General features: G+C 40.1%; 1 protein-coding gene across 1 annotated transcript in view; it reads right to left on the reverse strand.

The window, feature by feature from the left end:
• Nucleotides 1-2013: 2013 nt before the first annotated feature.
• The window catches only part of CUNH18orf21 (chromosome unknown C18orf21 homolog), a 37025-nt gene continuing 18510 nt past the window's right edge, over nucleotides 2014-20528 (reverse strand). Inside the window, exon 5 of the mRNA XM_015816988.1 lies at nucleotides 2014-2524. Coding sequence (XP_015672474.1) covers nucleotides 2377-2524 — 148 coding nt within the window. The 3' untranslated portion in view covers nucleotides 2014-2376. The remainder of the gene's footprint in view (nucleotides 2525-20528) is intronic.

The following is a 20528-nucleotide window of genomic DNA, read 5'->3' on the forward strand; positions in this document are numbered from 1 at the left end:
GCAGCAGCGAGGAGCGAAAGGTAAAAAATTTAGGGCAGCCTGAACGACGGCCGTTTCTCGATCTTCCGATCAGCCGCCGAATCGCTGATCGACGCTGAAGGCTGGGGTGCGCGCGCGCGCCTCCCCGGCCGAGGCTCAAAGATCGAGCCCGAAAATTGTCAGATTTAATTTAGGCTCCAATTGCTCCTAAACGGCCTGCAACGAGGCTCGCTCGCTTCCAGGCAAGTCCTTTTTACTCCGTTCCTCACCGGGCCGCAGCCGCGAGCTCCGGTAAGAACGGAACCAACAGTTGCTTCAGATGTTACTTGAAGGGGGGGAAAAGGGAGAAGGATCCCCTTCTGCCTTATAGATGTTTTTCTCCCCTGCCAACTGAGGGCTGGAAGTTTCTGTGACAGACAGAACCAGCAGCAGGAACAAGTGCTGTTGGAAGGGGAATAAAGATAGAAGGATCCCCTTCTATCCTCAAATTATTTTATCCCCCCAATTGAGGGCTGGAAGAAATAAGTTTCCCTACAGCCAAGATATTTGGTCAAATTGGAAAAAGGCCAAATTATGGGACTTAAATCAGTTAAATAGACACAAAAGGTGGAGGATTCACAAATAGTCTAGACTATACCTGCCTAAGAGCCAGAGTTGTACGTCCTGTCCATGGGCAAGATCAAGTCAAGACTGGGATCTAGAGCCCAGGACGGGGCGTGACAACTTTGGCTGACTTGATCTGATTGGGCAGGAATACAGTCTCAACCCATTCTGTGGATCCTCCATCTCCAGTGCTGGAGAATTCTCTGTTCTCTTATTAGATGTTAATCTTTCTTTGGAAGAATTGATGAAAACACCATCTGTGCTCCCAGATGTTTTGCTTTCCTGCCTAGTCCCGTTTCATTCTGCTCATTAGCACAGATTTTCCATTCTCTGAAGGAAGCTTTTTATACAATTTCCTTTATACTGCTGGAGAACAATGCTGGCTACTTCCTAGACTCTTCCTAGATTGCCATCCTCCCCAAAATATTTAGCAAAAGGTTAAGAAAAAGTTATCATTAAAATAGTGAAGCTGAAAATTGGAATTATGGAATTTGACTTGGAAAGTTTTAACTGCTACTCTCTTTGAGGCCATTATAAAGGCTTTTTGTAACAGGGACCTCAGTCAGGACAGGTGAGGAACCAGGGTAAGTTATGTACTCACAATGGTAAGGGATTCTCAGAACTGGCCCATTTCAAGCCAAGGATCAATTCTGTTTTTCACAGAGAGGTAGGAGCAGCAAAACCAAATCTGTATACACGTTTTATTGTATATTGTTGACTGAATATATGACTTTCCTCTATTAATAGCACATGTTGATGAGGTACTATTTTTATTAGTTTTTATGCTGTAGATTTTTAATGTTATAAGCTGTCCTGGGTCACCTATATTAGCTGGGTAGCCATATAAATAGAGCCAGTTTGGTCTAGTAGTTAAGGCACCAGGATACACACACAAAGAACACTTTCCTCCAGTGATACTCCTGCAATCATAATGTTCTGTTCAAAATCTCATTCTTTTATGTCATGTTCAGGTCTTGATTTGTAACATGTGTAGCTCAGCAAAAAATCTGAAGTGTCTTCTAGTCAGATTATGATTGAAGAATTTAAATAATTCCTCACCTGAGACAAGCTCAATAGGAGGTATGTATTATCTTCAGTTAAATAAAAGCTAATTTGTGGACACTTTTTGAGCAAGTGAGATAGTTGTCTAAATAAAGGAAATTATATTTTGTGTGAGATAAAGCTGCTAATAATTCCATTGTTATGAGGATGGATCTTGTAATAGGAAGTGGGAGTGGGGGTGAGAGGCAAAGAAAAATGTGAATGGGGAGTTTGGAGAAGAATTTGCAGGTTTATTTTATAAAATGAAGACCCAGATTGTTGTGAGCAATATGCTGACTCTGTAAACCACTTAGAGAGGGCTGTAAAGCACTGTAAAGCAGTACATAGGTCTAAGTGCTATTGCTATTATTTTTCCATCACAACATATTATGAGTTTTAAGTTCAGACCAATTTTATTTTGAGGATATATTTTGAAGACTATACAGTAAGTGGTAATAGCAAACTATTCAAATGTTAGAAATAATTCAAGTGGGAAAACAGCATCAGCCCAGACTTACTTAAAAGTGAGTAATTTCATTGTTCTCTTTCATAATTTGTCAGAAGCAGTATTAAAATATTTTTTTCCCATTTTCGTTCTTTATGGTGGTGTGGGTACCTAATTTATCTTATCACCCAAAACATTTTTGATCTCCAGGGCAATGTATACATATTTGTTCATGCTGTATTTCCCATAGTATAATATAGTTTTATGTAGTACAATTGTAATTATAGGTTCTTACTTATTTTAAGTTTTTAAAGTGACATTAAGAAATTCTTCAGGTTTCCTCTTTTGCTTTTATCTTCTTCAAAGTTAAGCATTTTTCTTAATTGACTGGAAAGGATTTTGGCTTTATTTTGTATCCTAGAGAAATGATGTATGGATAATCCAACTGTGGTAGTTCTGAAAGGAAACACAGATTAAGTATTACATATGCTCTATAATACTTATAGCATCCATACTGTTGCACATAAGTTATCCAAATAAAAAGTACATTTTAAAATAGCTAAATATACAATCTCCTTCATGGATTACTGCCTTGTCGTGGCAAAGGGGCTTGTGTAACTCAATGAAGCTATGAGCTATGAGCCACCCAAGATGGACAGGTCATAGCAGAGAGTTCTGACAAAATGTGATCCACTGGAGAAGGAAATGGCAACCCACTCCAGTATCTTTGCCATGAAAACCCCATGGACAGTACCAAAAGGCAAAAAGATATGACGCTGGAAGATGAGCCCCTCAGGTCGGAAGGTGTCCAATATGCTAATGAGGAAGAACAGAAGGCTAGTATAGTAGCACCAGAAAGAGTGAAGCGACTGGGCCAAAGCCGAAAGGACGCTCAGCTGTGGATGCATCTGGTGGTGAAAGGAAAGTCCGATGCTATAAAGATCTTTTCTCCATAGGAACCTGGAATGTAAGATCCACGAATCAAGGCAAACTGGACATGGTCAAACAAGAGATGACAACACATCTTAGGAATCAGCAAATTAAAATGGATAGGAATGGGTGAATTTAATTCAGAGGACCATCAGGTATACTACTGTGGGCAAGAATCCCTCAGAAGAAATGGAGTAGCCTTCATACTCAATAAAAGAGTAGGAAAAGCAATACTGGGATACAATCCCCAAAATGACAGAATGATCTCAGTTCGAATCCAAGGCAAACCATTCAATATCACACTAGTCCAAGTCTATGCCCCAACCACTGGTGCTGAAGAGGATGAAATTAACCGGTTCTATGAAGCCCTACAGCACCTTATAGAATCAACACCAAAAAATGATGTCTTTATCATCATGGGGGATTGGAATGCTAAAGTAGGAAGCAAAAAGATAACTGGAATAACAGGCAAGTTTGCCCTTGGAGTACAAAATGAAGCAAGGCACAGGCTGATAGAACTTTGTCAAGAGAACACGATGGTCATAGCAAACACTCTTTTCCAACAATCCAAGAGATGGTTCTATACATGGACATCACCAGACGGTCAACACAGAAATCAGATTGACCATGTGCTCTGCAGCCAAAGATGGAGAAGCTCTATACAGTCAGTAAAAACAAGACCAGGAGCTGACTGTGGCTCAGATCATGAGCTTCTCGTTGCAAAATTTAGGCTTAAATTGAAGAAATAGGGAAAAACACTAGGCCATTCAGGTATGAACTAAATCATATCCCTGATGAATATACAGTAGAGGTGACAAATAGATTTAAGGAATTAGATCTGATAGACAGTGCCTGAAGAACTATGGACAGAGGTTCGCAACATTGTACAAGAGGTAGTAACTGAAATCATTCTAAAGAAAAAGAAATGCAAGAAAGCAAAATGGCTGTCTGAGAAAGCTTTGCAAATAGCTGAGGAAAGAAGGGAAGCGAAAGACAAGGGGAAAAGAGAAAGATACACCCAATTAAATGCAGAATTCCAGAGAATAGCTAAAAGAGATAAGAATGCCCTCTTAAATGAACAGTGCAAAGAAATAGAAGAAAAGGGGCGTTGTCTTACCTGAACACCTTTTCTCAGCACGGAGATGGAGAATCCACCAATGGGTTTGCTCTGTCTTCCTGCTCTTGAAACCAAGTTAGCCAAACTTGCCACACCCCCTGTTGCTAGGAGAACCCAGTCTTGGCAAGGGCGAAAGCAGCTGACGACAGTCCGAGGTGTTGGCTCTCAGACCCCCAACCCTGGCCTAACTGACCCTAAGGGTGGGAGTGGATTCTCCATCTCCGTGCTGAGAAAAGGCGTTCAGTAAGACAACGCCCCTTCTCCAGCACAGGAGATGGAGAATCCACCAATGGGACATACCAAAGCCTCACTGTCCCAATGGGAGGGAAACAGATAAGGCCTGATCCGCATTCCCAACACCACCTGCTGAAGGACCCTCTGACCAAAGGAGGCGTCCGTGGAAGCGAAGCGGTCAATTTTGTAATGACGAACAAACGGGGAGGGCGAAGACCATGTCGCGGCCTTGCAAGTCTCCTTGATGGATGCCTGAGTGGCCCACACCGCAGAGATCGCAGCGCTGCGAGTGGAATGAGCCGTGATACGACTTGGAGCTGGCAGGGAAAAAGACTGTTACGCCTCTGCAATGCAAGCCCTGATCCACCTGCCTATAGTGGAGGCAGACACCTTCTGTCCCAGAGAGGTAGGGTGGAAGAAAACAAAGAGGGCCTCGGACTTGCGAAAGGACGCCATTCGCTTGATGTATCGGCGTACTGCCCTATGGACGTCCAGTGTGTGCCACTGCCGCTCCAAGTCATGGGAAGGATTAGGACAAAAATCCGGCAAAACAATCTCCTGGGCCCTATGAAAAAGGGAGTTGACCTTGGGCACGAATGTGGGGTCCAAGCGAAGGACCACCCAGTCCCGGTGGAAGATACAGAGGTCGTCCCTGACTGACAGTGCCGCAAGCTCAGAAATGCGCCTGGCTGACGTGATAGCGATCAGGAAGGCGATCAGGAAGGCGACCTTGTAGGACAAGGACCGTAGTGTACAAGTTGTGAGAGGCTCAAACAGCGGTTTGGTGAGTGCCCGTAGGACCCGGGGTAATTCCCAAGAGGGATACCTATGTACCACGGGTGGTTTTGTGTTGGTGACGCCCTTGAGAAAGGCGCATATCCTGGGATGCTGGGCCAAAGGGACCAAGTTGGCACAGGTAAGTAAGGTTGATAGTGCCGCAACCTGCCTACGGATTGTATTAGGCGCCAAGCCCCTATCAAAACCCTCAAGCAAGTATTCTAAAATCTGTGGAATCGTCAAGTCCGAGAGATCCAGTTGCTGCCTTCCGCACCAATGGCAAAAATTCCTCCATGTGGAGTCATAGATGCGATTGGTCACCGACCTTCGAGAGGCCTGGATCATGGAAATCGCTCTTGTCGAGAACGACTTCTGGTTCATGATTCGGCGTTCAAGTGCCAGGCGGCTAACTGTAGCCACTGGGGTTCCGGGTGTCGTAGAACCCCCTGGTGGAGAGACACACAATCCGGTGGGATTTTCCATGGGGGAGAGCGGGAGAGGTTCACAAGGTTGTGTGAGTCCAGTTGAGGGGGACCTATGTTGGCCGTCGTGCTGGCCTTGTGCAGCAGCGGCAACAAAAGGGCCATCCTGAAGGGAGCTATCTCAGGAAGTACTGAGAGGGAGCTCTGGCAGGGGATCAATTGGCGGGTTGGCTAAAGCAGCTGGAGTAGGGAAACGTGCGCTGCTCCCCTGGCCACCTGACCGGTAACTCAGTGCCCCCTTGATATCTTGGAGGCGACAAGGGAGAGGTCGGCACGCTCGCCGGGCAGTCAATCTGCGGCAGAGGCCTGACAGCCAACTGGTGCGCAGCCTTCTGAAATCTTTTGGTGGCCAGGTCAAGAAATTCCGCACCAGAATGGCCCAAGTTGTTGAGTGTAGAGTGGCCTCGCTGCCGGGCCTGGTATCTGAGAGTTAATACGGCCTAGGGCACATGCACAAGCGGCCCACCACGTGTCCAAGATGGCGACCACAGAGGGAGATCGTGTGGTGAACAAGTCGGGCCTGGTAGGCAGCAGCTAAAATGGCCGCCGTGCAAGGCTAATGAGGCCTATTGGAATCCCATGCGCGAAACGGTCGGGGAAGAAAAGGCCAACCAGGCCAGGCTATTAGCGGTGAAATTCTGACCGCACCTGAGGGGTGGTCCTATGATGTCACGGGAAGCCAAAGCGCACAACGTACCCCTCAGGCAAGAAGAGCAAGGCGCAGCTAAGATGGCGGCCGCCCCGATCAGATCGTTGATCCTTAGCTATTAGCAGAAAAGGTTGGTCGCGTGCTGCGCAAGCCTATTCCTCGCACGGAAGCAGCTGAGGGCAGTGCAAAGGAAAAAAACGCCCTGCGAGGAGTCTCCCCTCCCTCCGGAGGCCCGAACAGTCACTGTGGCTTGTCCGCGGCAACCAAAATGGCGGCCGCAATGAACCGATGTGAGAAGGAACGTCTCGGAGGCCAAGGAGCCTCATGTGCAACGGGAGGCCTAACTTCTCTGGCTGAGGGAAGATCCGATGCGCAGCGCTGAGCTCAGCGCTGAAGCAACGAAGGAAAAGGGTGAAACAGAGAGAAGGCTAAGCCTCAGCAATAATCCCCAGAGCCCTGGGGAAAGGAGAGGGGGAAAAAAGACAACCTCCCCCCGACCTCTGACAGACGATCTGAAGCAGCGCTGGTCCCAGCGCTGCTGAGATAGCTGTGGAGGTGAGATAGGAAGAAATCCACTAATGGGAGAAACTCTCTACCTGCTAGATTTTCGAGAGCCAAACCTGTCACGCCTCCTGGAGCTGGAGACCAAGTCAAGGGTTCTCCTAGCAACAGACGACGTGGCAGGTTTGGCTGACTTGGTCTCAAAAGCAGGAAGACGGAGCAAACCCATTGGTGGATTCTCCATCTCCTGTGCTGGAGAACAATAGAATAGGGAGAACCAGAGATCTCTTCAAGAAAACATGGGCATGATAAAGGACCAAAATGGCAGGGACCTAACAGAGGCAGAAGAGATTAAAAAGAGGTAGCAAACCTACACAGAAGAACTATACAAGAACAAGCTTAATGTCCCAGATAACCACGATGGAGTGGTCACTGACCTCAAGCCAGACATCCTAGAATGTGAAGTGAAATGGGCCTTAGGAAATCTGAGCAACAACAAAGCTAATGGAGGTGACAATGCAGTAAATGTGCTACACTCAATCTGCCAGCAAATTTGGAAAATTCAACAGTGGCCACAGGATTGGAAAAGGTCAGTTTACATTCCAATTCCAAAGAAAGGCAATGCCAAAGAATGTTCAAACTATCGCACCATTGCACTCATTTCACATGCTAGTAAAGTTATGCTTAAAATCCTACAAGCTAGACTCCAACAGTATTTGTCTTATTTGTCTCTTGATAAACCTATAAGCAGGTCAAAAAGCAACAGTGAAAACTGGACATGGAACCAATTATTGGTTCAAAATTGGGAAAGGAGTCCGGCAAGGCTGTATACTGTCACCTTGCCTATTTAACTTATATGCAGAGCACATCATGAGAAAGGCAGGGCTAGATGAATCAAAAGTTGGAATTAAGATTGCCGGGAGAAATATCAACATCCTAAGATATGCAGATGATACCACTCTAATGGCAGAAAGTGAAGAGGAACTAAAGAGCCTCTTGATGCGGGTAAAGAAGGAGAGTGCAAAAGTTGGCTTGAAACTCAACATTAAGAAAACCAAGATCATGGTATCCGGCCCTCTCAATTCCTGGCAAATAGATGGGGAAGAAATGGAGGTAGTGACAGATTTTATCTTCCTGGGCTCCAAGATTACCACAGATGGGGACTACAGCCAAGAAATTAAAAGACGCTTGCTCCTGGGGAGGAAAGCTATGGAAAATCTAGACAGCATACTAAAAAGCAGAGACATCACCCTGCCAACAAAAGTACGTATAGTCAAGGCCATGGTTTTCCCAGCTGCAATGTATGGCTGTGAAAGTTGGACCATATGAAAGGCTGAGCACAAAAGAAATTGAGGCCTTTGAACTATGGTGCTGGAGAAAATTCCTGCAAGTCCCCTGGACTGCAAGGCGATCAAATTGGTCAGTCCTAAAGGAGATCAACCGTGACTGCTCTTTAGAAAGTCAGATCCTGAAGTTGAAACTAAAGTAGTTTGGCCACCTAATGAGAAGGAAGGACTCACTGGAGAAGAGACTAATGTTGGGAAACATTGAGGGCAATAGAAGAAGGGGACGACAGAGAATGAGGTGACTGGATGGAGTCACTGAAGCAGTAGGCATGAGCTTAAATGGACTCCAGAAGATGGTAGAGGACAGAAAGGCCTGGACAGTTGTCCATGGGGTTGTGATGGGTCGGACACGACTTCGCAACTAAATACAACAACAACAAAATATACAATACATGCTTTTTCATGAATATTATTGAACTTACTCTAGAACACAGGTGTCAAACTTGGTCACGTCACGTGACATATTGTGACATATCATGTTTTTTGTCTTTGCTGAGCTGGGGTGGGCGTGGCCTGCGTGTGACGCATCCAGCCCACGGGCCATAAGTTGACACCCCTGCTCTAGAAAGACTGAATTATCATTTATAAATTGTAGTCTTACAAAGATGGAGACAACTTTTGAGGTTATTAGTCTGAGGTGACCACCCAGCCTCTGTTTAAAAAATTTTCTCAAAGAAAGTATACTTTTCCATGCTTATGTTGCAGTAGTCAGCCAGCGGTCTCTGTAAGGAAGGGAAGAATCACTGGGATATATTCAGATCTTTTGCATTCTAGGCATCAGTTAGATAATCACTCAGATCTGCTCAGGTAGATTCTGACTGTGCAAGGTGACCAAGTCATTTTCTTGTCCTGTTATTGGGGGTTGTTTGACCTGAGAAAGTAGACAGAATCCCTGGTGCTTCTATTACATAAGCTTCCAGGTTCAGCTTATGATCACTCACACATTCACAGGTTGTAGAAGCATGTGGATCTTTTCAGGCCCACTTATTTTCTATTTGGGTAGGTGTGGTAGACAAGACACACAGCTTTGTGCTACATCTGGAATTAATTAAGAATACATTCTTTTGAACTGAACACAGGGGTACAACAGGTTCTTTGGAATACAAAGTGAATTTAAAATTAACAGTAAAACGTCACTAGTATATGCATCTTCCTCACATGCACATAAACACATATTTATTTATTATATCTTTTTCAATTAGCTTGTCAAGCACTAGCCAGAGGAATAGATACTGTCTAGTCCCGCAAGTACTTGATTTTTTAATTGACAAGACTGCAGCTACTCTTGCCTTATTGATCTGGTAGTTGTTGATGGGACTTGGGGGAAGGTATTACATGGGATCACGCCCAACTACTTTTGTCTGGTGGCTTTTCTCTCGTTTCCTTAACAACTTGGTTCCTTTTAACTACCTCCCCAAAGGGATCTTTTATATAAAATTCCTGGCTTTTATCCACATTACTTATGTGCCTGTTTTATTTTTAGGCATGGCAACTTCAGCCTAGTTTTATACTGCCTTTCAGATCTGATTAATTTCCTGAACTGGAAAATGATGCGTAGTTACGTTTATGCAATAGTGTTTGCATCCTTGAAGGAAATGGAAGTATGCCCTAGTCGTGATTTGAATTATCTTTTAAACAGGCCCTGAAGATCTCTTTCCCCAAGTGCTGAGCTAGCAAAGTTAGCCATTAGATTAATGCTTTATTTTGCTCTTATTACTTTTTAACTTCTATGCTGCCCAGAGACATTATCAATAGAAAGGCCTATACATGTGACGTACAAATAAATACTAAATAAATAATGCACATCAGCAGTATTTTAATTTTTGGCAGCTACAATTACTTGACTGCCTCATGCTTAACGTCTGGTTGGTAAGGATGCCCAGGGATAAAATTAACATACTTGAGATAAGTATCCTTCTTCCCAGGTTATTCATACTTGTTAATCTAAAAGTTGACTCCCTCAATAGTTAACAGAATTCCAGGTATATCTGTAGCCAGTCACTGTATCACTTGGATAGGTATGGTCCAATAAGAAATAGTAATATATAGAGCCATATATAAATATACGACAAAAAAAATCAATTACTGGAGCACTTTGTACACACTGCATGAGATATGTAAGTACCCCCACCCCACCACAAACACACACACAAAGAACACTTTCCTCCAGTGATACTCCTGCAATCATAATGTTCCATTCAAAAGATTGGCATTTTTGTAATCTTATTCTTTTGTGTCACATTCAGGTTTGGTTTTGTAATAAGTGCAGAAAAATTGATATATCTTCTGGAGAATTTAAATACGGTAATTCCTCACCAGAGACAAGCTCAATAGGAAATAGATATTAAAGGCATACTTCAGTTAAATAAGTATTCATTAGGCCAGTCTGATTATCAGATTCAGATGCATACTTGTCTTTATTTCAAGATTCTTTTTCTAGGAGATGAAATCAAATCTGGGATCTTTAGAAGAATAAGCTTGTGTTCTTCTAATGAACTGTAGATTCACATAAAGTTGCCTATTGGATCTGGGCTACAAATATCCGAATGTGCACTGAATTTTCTGCAAAGATACAGAAAACCCCCCTCAGCTTTCATTTAATAGTGATATGGATTTTGGCAGCACAGACCTGATGGCTCTTATACAGGCTTCATGGTAGGGTGCCAGGGATGGGATCACCCTGCATATAGGTTGGATGAGAAGAAGGCAGCCTGTACCACAGATTATTTCCTTTAATAATTGAGAAAAACGTAATTTTGAGGAATACATTTTAGCCATACAATTAGAAAGCTGCACAGGGAAGCCAAAATGGATGAATCCTGCTCCTACTTTAGCTGAAAGTGTTGACCATCATGCTAATATGCAACTGAGAAAGCTTGTATAACTTTAATAATTAGCTTATGCTCTTCACAGTGTATATCCTACATTTATCACTTCTGTGTATAGTGATAGTTTATGAAGGGGAAGGTATTGTGTGTACTTTGTTAGGATATCATTGTATTTATATTGTGCATCCTCACAGTACAACCAGATCAAAGGAAACATTAGTAGAAAAGTGGCATGCAGAGAACAGAATAATTTCCCAACAAAACAGAAAAAAACAGTTTTTTTCAAGAATTGCTATTAAAGTGAACTTTGATTCAAATGATAATAAGTATGGTAAATAAATGCTTGTTTAATATACCAATGCCTTATGATATGGTTGTGCAAGCTCAAAAATGATATGATAGTGATATGTTAGAATGGATACGAACACAAGCATAGATTTTTTTTCATCAGGTACATGTTTGAAAAAAGATGTACTTATTTAAAGATTCGCATTTGTGCTGACAAAGCTCTTGCAAAAAACTTTTGAAACACCCACAGCCTTAGTAGATAATATGTCAATAAGTATGATTGTGCCCATATAGTTCATCCTGTAAGCATGAAAAGCCTAAGAAAATGCTATCTTTATTATATACCATAGCTATCCCACTTTTTGGCTTGCTTGAGCCACACTGAGTGAAGAGGGACTGCTTTGGATCGCATATAAAATATATAATGTAGTTGATGTATATAAATACATTTCCTTAGTTTTTAATATTTTTTATTATCTTCCAGGGCTGCATTACATATGCGGCCTGCAGGCTTTAGACCTTTTATATCAACACAGTACTCCAAATTTCTTACTTACTTCCCATGTAACAAATTGGCAAAAGTCAGCAGTTCTTATCAAGAATGCATGAGGTTCAAACCCAGTGAAACATGCAAGAGAACATGGTATTCTGATCTTGTAAGTATGAAAAGAATAGACCAAATAATTGGGAAATAATTGGAATAAAAAGACTGAACAGCCAAAAGTTCCAGTTTCAATCCTGGAGTTGTGCAATAGAAAGTCTATTCAAGCTGAATTCCTAATCAAGAAAGATCCAGAACTGAAAAGCAATTAAATTTGAAACAAAGATTTCAGCACTTTTTAAGACTAAATGCGGGACATAGTAAAATAAAAGGATCAGAATTTTGACCTTGGAGAATATAAGCTGAACTGAAATGTTTTTGGCTACTTAACTGAATGAGTATTACAAACTCCAAACTTTTAGAATATTGGTAAGGTATATAGGAAAAAAACAGAAGTCTTTTAATAAATAGATCTATTTAGAAATAGAAGATGATTCAGAATCAGGAAAGCCCTTATAAATAGAAGAACACTGACACTGATATCCCCTAAACTCCGATGAAGATGTTACCTAGCCAGGTAACTAAATGTTCAGAAATCAACCCACAAATTCGGAGAACAAATCTTCAGCCTCATCCTATATCTGAGCTACAGATATTTGCCACTATTGCAAACCTACATGGGCATGCAACGTTTAAACTTGCCCGCCATTGGGAGACCTTCGGTGTGAGACAATCATCAACTCGCAAACAGCTACACTTCCTTCATGAATACCTCCACAAACTAACAACCACAAAAAGCATACACTACCAACCACCAATCAACCACCCATAAGCATGGAAACTGGCCTTCCAAAATGGGCACAAAATACTTTGATTCATGATCACTGATGCCCACAACTGCTTGGAAAAATACCAATACATCATTGAACAAAAAACAGCATGCCTCAACTCCATCAGACAAGACCTGACAGACACCTTAGAACGCACGATCCACAGGAACGCCAACAAAATAAAAAGCCCAAAACACATCTCACTACAAGAGAAACTCAATACTAGCACCCCAAAATTACAAGATGACAACTCAGAACTATGGATCAGAAATCTATCCAGCTGACCTTTATCTGACAATGAAAAGGCTGTCCTCACACACTGCCTAAATTTCAACCACAGAGATGCTGACCCCATTGAATTCCTCTCCTATTTCAAATCCATTCTAAAAAGACATCACCTGGACCAAGAAACACAAGAAGACATCAGACAAAACAAAACACTCAGCCAAAAGGAGAAGACAGGAGTAAAGACACTGAAACATGAAAGCATTGTCATCCTACAGTCCGGCAGACAAAGGCAGACTGACGGTAGTAATGGACAAAGCTGACTACGTCCACAAAGCTGAAAACAATTTCAATGATACCAACCATCTCAATAATCCACAATGATCCTACAAAACAGCTAGAGAACAAAATAAAAGACACCCTAAGAAAAATGGAAAAAAGAAAAACAGCTAACACCACTAGAGAGAAAGCACATGCAACCACAAGATTCCTCCACATCCAGGTTCTACAGACTCCCCCAAACACATAAGAACAAGATCCCCTTACGCCCAAATCAGGGTGGATTTGATTTAAATCAAGTCGATTTAAATCGTGATTTAAATCACGATTTAAATCACTTGTAAAAAGGCTTGATTTAAATCAACTCAATTTAAATCATAATTTTTAAAGAGCAACTGTCATCTCTGTCCCGCAGTGGCTCCTCCTCTGACCCGTTGTTGACTCACCGACAGTCTCACTCACTTTAATGGGATGCCTGGTGATGTGGCAGTGACACAACAAGGTGAGGGCTGTGGCGGGCAGCAGGTGAGTGGATGCCCGCTAATAGGCGCTGCCATGATGGATCTGAAATGATACGTGCTCTTTAAATGTAAGGACTCATTCTTGCTGATAGTTAGAATCTTTAATGTTATTATTTGCAAATAAAATGAAGGTTTCCTATTTAGAATAATAAGCTGTCAGGTTAGTTAAACAGCAACATCAGAACTGATTTTAGGTTAATCATACATAGTTGGAGAAATACTCAAATTATTTTATTTAATTAAAACACTTAGAGCCTGGTACAGATGCATTTCTCTTCAAAAACTCATACAGTTTGTAGTGTACATAGATTTGCAAAACAATGGGATAAAAGAATATTCCTGAACTTTGTTTTATGATTTATCTTATGGTTACTGTGAAATTGTGTGAATGCATCAATGCAGTACATGTTATCTCAACTTGCAGAGCTTGGATTCCTTCAATGAGTTTACCAAAATGTAAATATTGCAGAATAAACAGCCCCATGCTACATAACTAAGCTCCATTTCATGCTGAATAAACTAAATTATTAATGTATCTTAAATAGAAAACTATATTTAGATAGATTTTTACTCCAAAAGCATTTTATTAAAATAAATTTGATAAAAATTTGAAAAATCAAATTTAAATAAAAAAATCTGATTAAATTATAAAAATTCAATTTTTTTGTTTTTGTTTTAAAAAATCATCGATTATTATCCACCCTGGCCCAAATGTGTTCCTACCTGAATACCGATGTACAAAACCTGCAGAGGAAACTCAGACACCTGGTCAACAACTCAACCCACTCAATAAACTGCCCAGAACAATATCTCCAATGCATCAAACACACCAAGATCAACAAGGAAGAAATTATGGTCTCCTTCAACGTCACAGCTCTCTTCCCTTCGACTGACATCTGGCTAAACAAACCATACATCACATACTCACTAAACACCATTACCCACAAAGATGATGCCTCTACAGAACACTCCATGTCATTTTTCCGGTTTGGTGTTATGATGGCATAGACGAAAGAAACCAGGGCTCCGGTTTCCTAGTCCAATTTCGCTCCATCCGGAGACCCCAAGAGGTCGGAAAGTTGCCCTGGAGAGGCGACGAGGAGGAAGGAAAGACTTGGGAGCTTGGAGCTGACAGCAGTCAGCCCAATCAAACCGAAGAACCTCTTCAAACAGACGGGAGAAAAGCTGCCAGCAAATGTGCAGACAGCTCAAGTCACAGACAGCAGGGAAAAAAGCGAAGAACAGCTGAACAGCTGATTGTCAACAACGTGTTGAGATCTGGGTGAGACTGTCTCTTATTTCTTTTCCCTATGGTTTTATAAATATAAATCCCTGGATTGGATAATTTCCAAAAGCAAAGACCCCAGGAAGATTTGGAAGAAGGGAGTTAAAAGTGGCAAAAAATCTTAAATGGGGGGACGAAATTAAGGAATACAAAAGAATATATAGAAAATGAAATTGTGATCAATATAAAGAAAACTTTGCTAACTTCTATGATTTGGGAAAATTTCTCTGTTTATTTTCCGTGAGAAAGCATTCTGAAAACCTTTTTAAACCTGGATATAGACAAAAAAAGAGGAAAAAAATGGATCCAGGAAACTACAGGCTCTCAGCCTGACCTCAATACCTGGGAAGATCTTAGAAAAGATAACCAAGCAAGGAATCAGCAAACACCTAGAGGCAAAGTCATTACTAAAAGTCAACATGGGTTTGTCAAAAACAGATCATGCCAGACAAATCGTATTGCATTCTTTGACCAGGTGACAAAATTAGTGGACCAAAGGAATGCTGTGGATATAATTTACTTGGACTTCAGTAAGGCATTTGATAAAGTAGATCACAACCTACTACTTGATAAGATAGAAAAATGTGAGTTAGACAGCATCACCACCAGATGGACTCGTAGCTAGCTGACCGGCAGTCCACAGTATGTGGTCCTCAATGGAACTTGCATCTACATGGAGGGAAATGTGTAGTGGGGTGCCCCAGGGATCTGTTCTGGGCCCAGTGCTCTTTAACATTTTCATCAATGATTTGGATGAGGGGAAAAATGGGGAACTCATCAAATTTGCAGACGACACCAAGCTGGCAGGAATAGCCAACACTCCAGAAGATAGGCTTAAGATACAGAAGGATCTTAACAGACTTGAACATTGGAGGCTAACTAACAAAATGAAATTCAATGGTAAAAAAAGTAAGGTTCTACATTTAGACAAGAAAAACCAAATGCACAGGTATAGTATAGGTGGTACCTTGCTCAAAAGTAGCAACTGTGAGAGGAATCTTGGAATCCTAGTGGACAATTACTTAAATATGAGCCAGCAGTGTGCTGCAGCTGCCAAAAAAGCCAACACAGTGCTAGGCTGCATTAACAGGGATAGAATCAAGATCACGTGAAGTCTTAATATCACTTTATAATGTCTTGGTAAGGCCACACTTGGAATACTGCATCCAGTTTTGGTCACTACAATGTAAAAAAGATGTTGAGACTCTAGAAAGAGTACAGAGAAGAGCAACAAAGATGATCAGGGGACTGGAGACTAAAACATATAAGGAACAGTTGCTGCAATTGGGTGTGTCTAGTTTAATGAAGAGAAGGACGAGGAGTGACATAATAGCAGTGTTCCAATATCTCAGGGGCTGCCACATAGAAGAGGAAGTCAACCTATTCTCCAAAGCACCTGAAGGCAGGATAAGAAGCTATGGATGGAAACTAATCAAAGAGAGAAGCAACCTAGAACTAAGGAGAAATTTCCTGACAATTAGAACAATTAATCAGTCAAACAACCTGCCTCCAGAAACTGTGAAGTCCATGTATTTGTAAAGAAAACAACAAGGGATGAGATACTGAAAACAGTTAAGAATGACCCATTACAATATAAAAACAGGAAAATTGTGGTGCTGAAGCAGATTCCTAAGAGAATAAGGGGCACCTGAAAACAATATCACTTTCTGACTACAAAGCTAATTGCAAAAGGTGTAAACTTTAGATGGTTAATGCCAGAAGGGATCCTAATTAATTCGAACAATACAAAATATCGATTGGATTGAATTTGGAAGGCAAAAGACTTCTATGAAAGAAATAGAACATTCTTGGAAGAAAGAATACAATACCAACAAGAAGATAGAAAAGTCCAGAAACAAACAACAGAGGAAATAACTACACAAAGTGAAGAAGAGAAAGAGAAGACAGACCAAGAGGGTAAGGGAATGACAAGAGAGCAGAGGACTATGAGATTGACAAGATCTAAATATAAGTAAACAAAATGGAGAAGGAAAATTGAATTTTCAGTGAATATAAACGGATTGAACTCTCCATCAAAAAGGAAAAGAATTTTTTTTAAATTGCAGAAATTAAACATAGGTACAATTTGTCTAAAAGAGACACATATAAAAAACCAATATCATAAACTTTTGGAATGTCCAAAAATTGGGAAACTACTATGCATCAGCACAAAAAAAAGAGGAGTAGTTGTATATGTTAAAGAGGCAATAGATTCTAAAATGATTTATTCAGATGAAGAAGGAAGAATTGTAATGGTGGAAATATTCTTAAATTAAAAACAGGTACTTTTGGTAGTAATATATGCACCAAAGAATAAGCAAGAAGAATTTTATCAAAATCTTCATAGAAAAATAGTAGAAATGGAATATCAAAATATTTGCCTAGTAGGGGATTTTTAATGCAATAGTAGATGGGACACTAGACTATAAAAGTAGCAAAACAGGAAAAAGTGGAAGACTTTTTTTCAACATGATAGAGGAAATTGGTGTACAAGATACTTGGAGAGAAACGAACTCAGAGAAACTACAATATACATTTTACTTGAATAGTCATAAATCTTGGTCCAGAATTGACATGATTTGAATGACGCCTGAACTAAGAATCAATATGCAGGAAATTGAGATAGAATTAGGTACTTGTGCAGACCATAATCCTTTAAAAATGACGTGGAAAGGAATACAGAAAAAATTAAGATGGACCTTGAACCAATCCATATAAAAAGAGAAATAATTTATAGACTTAGCAACAAAAGAAATGGAATTTTTTTTCAAAGAAAATAAAAAAGAAAATACAACATTACAAAATGTATGGGACACGGCCAAAGCATACTTTCGAGGTGTAGCTATAACATACATGGTGAAAAAAATAAAGAAAAAAGACAACAATATGTGCTGTTAAGGGAAGCATTAAAAAATTAGAATTAGAACTACAAATAAATCCACAAAAGAAAGTACTGAAAAGACAAATGGAAATAATAAAACATAAATTAAATTTAATAGAATCAGAAAAACTGGCGCAGCAAATTAAAAGAGCAAAGCAATCTTTTTTGAAAATGCAAATAAACCAGGAAGATGGCTAGCTTACAAATTTAAAAAACAGAAAGAGAAAAATTGATAAACAATTTAGTAGACGAAAAAGGCTGTCTACAATTTAAAAATGAGACAATAAAAATGATAATTAAAGAATATTATGAGAAACTGTATGATATGGAAGAAATTTCATGGAAGAAAATGATTCAATATATGGAAAAAAATAACCTACCAAAAATTCCAGAAAATTTTAAAACTATGTTAAATGAGAAAATAACAATGATGGAATTGATAGAGGCTATAAGAAGACAAAAAAATGAAAAAACACCAGGACCAGACAGGCTCCCGGCAGAGTTTTATAAAGGTCTACAAGATACACTAAGTTTACCATTGAAAGAAGTCTGTAATGAATTCTATTGGAGACTAAACTCCCAAATACATGGACAGAAGCAAATATTACTCTGATACCAAAAGAGGATTCAGATCTGACACAGATAAAAAACTATACATAAGAGACTTTCACTTTTACTTGGTGTTTAGATAAAGAAGAAACATTGTAACAGATTTTGCTACTTATTTAGAGAGCAAGCTTTCTGATCCTTTTCTGTATACTCAATAACTGTTGCTTTTATAAGATTCTATAACATTTACAAGAAGAAAAAATCTTTTTTTAAAACAAAAGAAAAATGGCTTCAAAACGCGTGGGAACTTCTGTTCCTCCGAAAGGTTCGATCTCCTCTCCAGCTGTTCAAACATCACAGCAACCGAAACCTAAGACTCCTCCACCATCTCCCCGAGCTCCGGTACTTACACTTAAAGATTTACAGGATGCTCTGATGAATACAGCAAAACAGATTAGAATAGAGACAGAGGATCTTTTTGAAAGGAAAAATGCAGAGATGAGAGAAGACATTGTTAGCTCTTCAAGGACTGGCAGTTCATGTAGAACGTATAGAGGGACGGGTGGACGAGGTGGAGGAAAATGCTGGAAGATTAGAGTACAGACTTGGAAAAGTGGAGGAGAATGTGGATTTAACTCAGAATGAAGTTATTATGTCACAATATAGAGAAATGGAATATGCTTTGAGAATAAGGGGATTGAAGGAGAATGCTCAAGAAAACCTGAAGGAAGAGATTGCAGCAGATTTGGCTTTAGTTTTGTCTTGTGAACCTGAAGAAATTATGAAAGAAATAGAAAAAATTTTTAGGGTCAATTCATGGGTCGCAAGACAGAGAAATCTTCCAAGAGATGTTGTAATTTACTTTTCCAGAAGATCAATTCGTAATGAAATCATTCAAGCCTTTTACAAGCGGAGATTCCAAATTATAGCACAAGATGTTATAATTTTAAAGGAAATACCACCTAAAATACTTAGGAGAAGAAAGGATTTCGCCTTCCTGGCCGAAGAGTTGAAAAAGCAACAAATTCAATTCAGATGGGATATACCTGTTGGTATACTTGTGAATTATATGGGAACACATTACAGGCTTAATTCAATTTTAAAAGCAAGAGATTTTTATATTTCAGTTTTGAAAGCAGGTTCATCATCATCTCCACGAGACACCAGGAAGGAAGGAATGCTTGAAGAACAAGTGGTTGAAGGAGCTACGTCATCAGGTATAATAGAGTTACAGGATGAAGCCAAGCAGCAATTTATGGAGATGAAAGATGATCCAAAGTCACAAAGAATGACCCGTGCAGCTCATAGACGTAAAGAAAAAGAACAGCAAAAAGTTGATGTTGTACCTACAGTGTATCAAGTTACTTCAGAGCCAGTGGGAGGTGCAAGACCGAAGAGATCAGTGACAGCTGATCTTCAAGGAGTGTTCCAGAGGCTCTCTGCCACTAAAAATGGCAAGGTTTCTGACATGGAACGTTAATGGCTTGAATTCACCACAGAAAAGAAAAAAGATATTTTACTATTTGAAACAACATAAGAATGATGTTGTGTGTTTGCAAGAAACTCATATTACTGCAAAGGATCAAAAGTATTTGATTAACTCACGGTTAGGAACACATTTTATAGCACCTGCTCCGCAGAAAAAAGGCAGGGTAGTTATTTATGTGAGGAAAGAGTTTTCGCCTAAATTAATTGATTGTGACTCAGAAGGAAGATATGTTTTTATTGAGTTATTATTGAATGGAAGGAAATGTCTTATTATTGGATTATATACCCCGAACCAACAACAGAAACAGTTTTATAAACTGATACATCAGAAATTAAATCAAATGGATTATAAATCAATTATTATGATGGGAGACTGGAATGGAGTTTTAGATTCAAGCCAAGACAAGAAAGGTTCCTGCAAAGCTTCTAGTTCTATACTACCTAAAACTTTTTTTGATTTGAAGGATGATTTGGAATTAAAAGATATTTGGCGAGAGCGAAATATGGAAGAAAGAGACTTTACTTTTTTTCGGATAGGCATCAATCTCATTCCAGAATTGACTTTTTTTTAATTACTAATGATTTCTTTTCTAGGGTGAAGAATATCAAGATTTTTCCTAGAACATTGTCAGATCATAGTCCTATATGGATGGAATTATTTGCTGAAGAGGGGAATAGAAAGACTTGGAGATTAAATGAAAATTTATTT

The sequence above is a fragment of the Protobothrops mucrosquamatus genome, unplaced genomic scaffold, assembly GCF_001527695.2.
Source record: "Protobothrops mucrosquamatus isolate PMUCROS unplaced genomic scaffold, P.Mucros_1.0 scaffold_124, whole genome shotgun sequence".
In the NCBI taxonomy this organism is placed as follows: Eukaryota; Metazoa; Chordata; class Lepidosauria; order Squamata; family Viperidae; genus Protobothrops; species Protobothrops mucrosquamatus.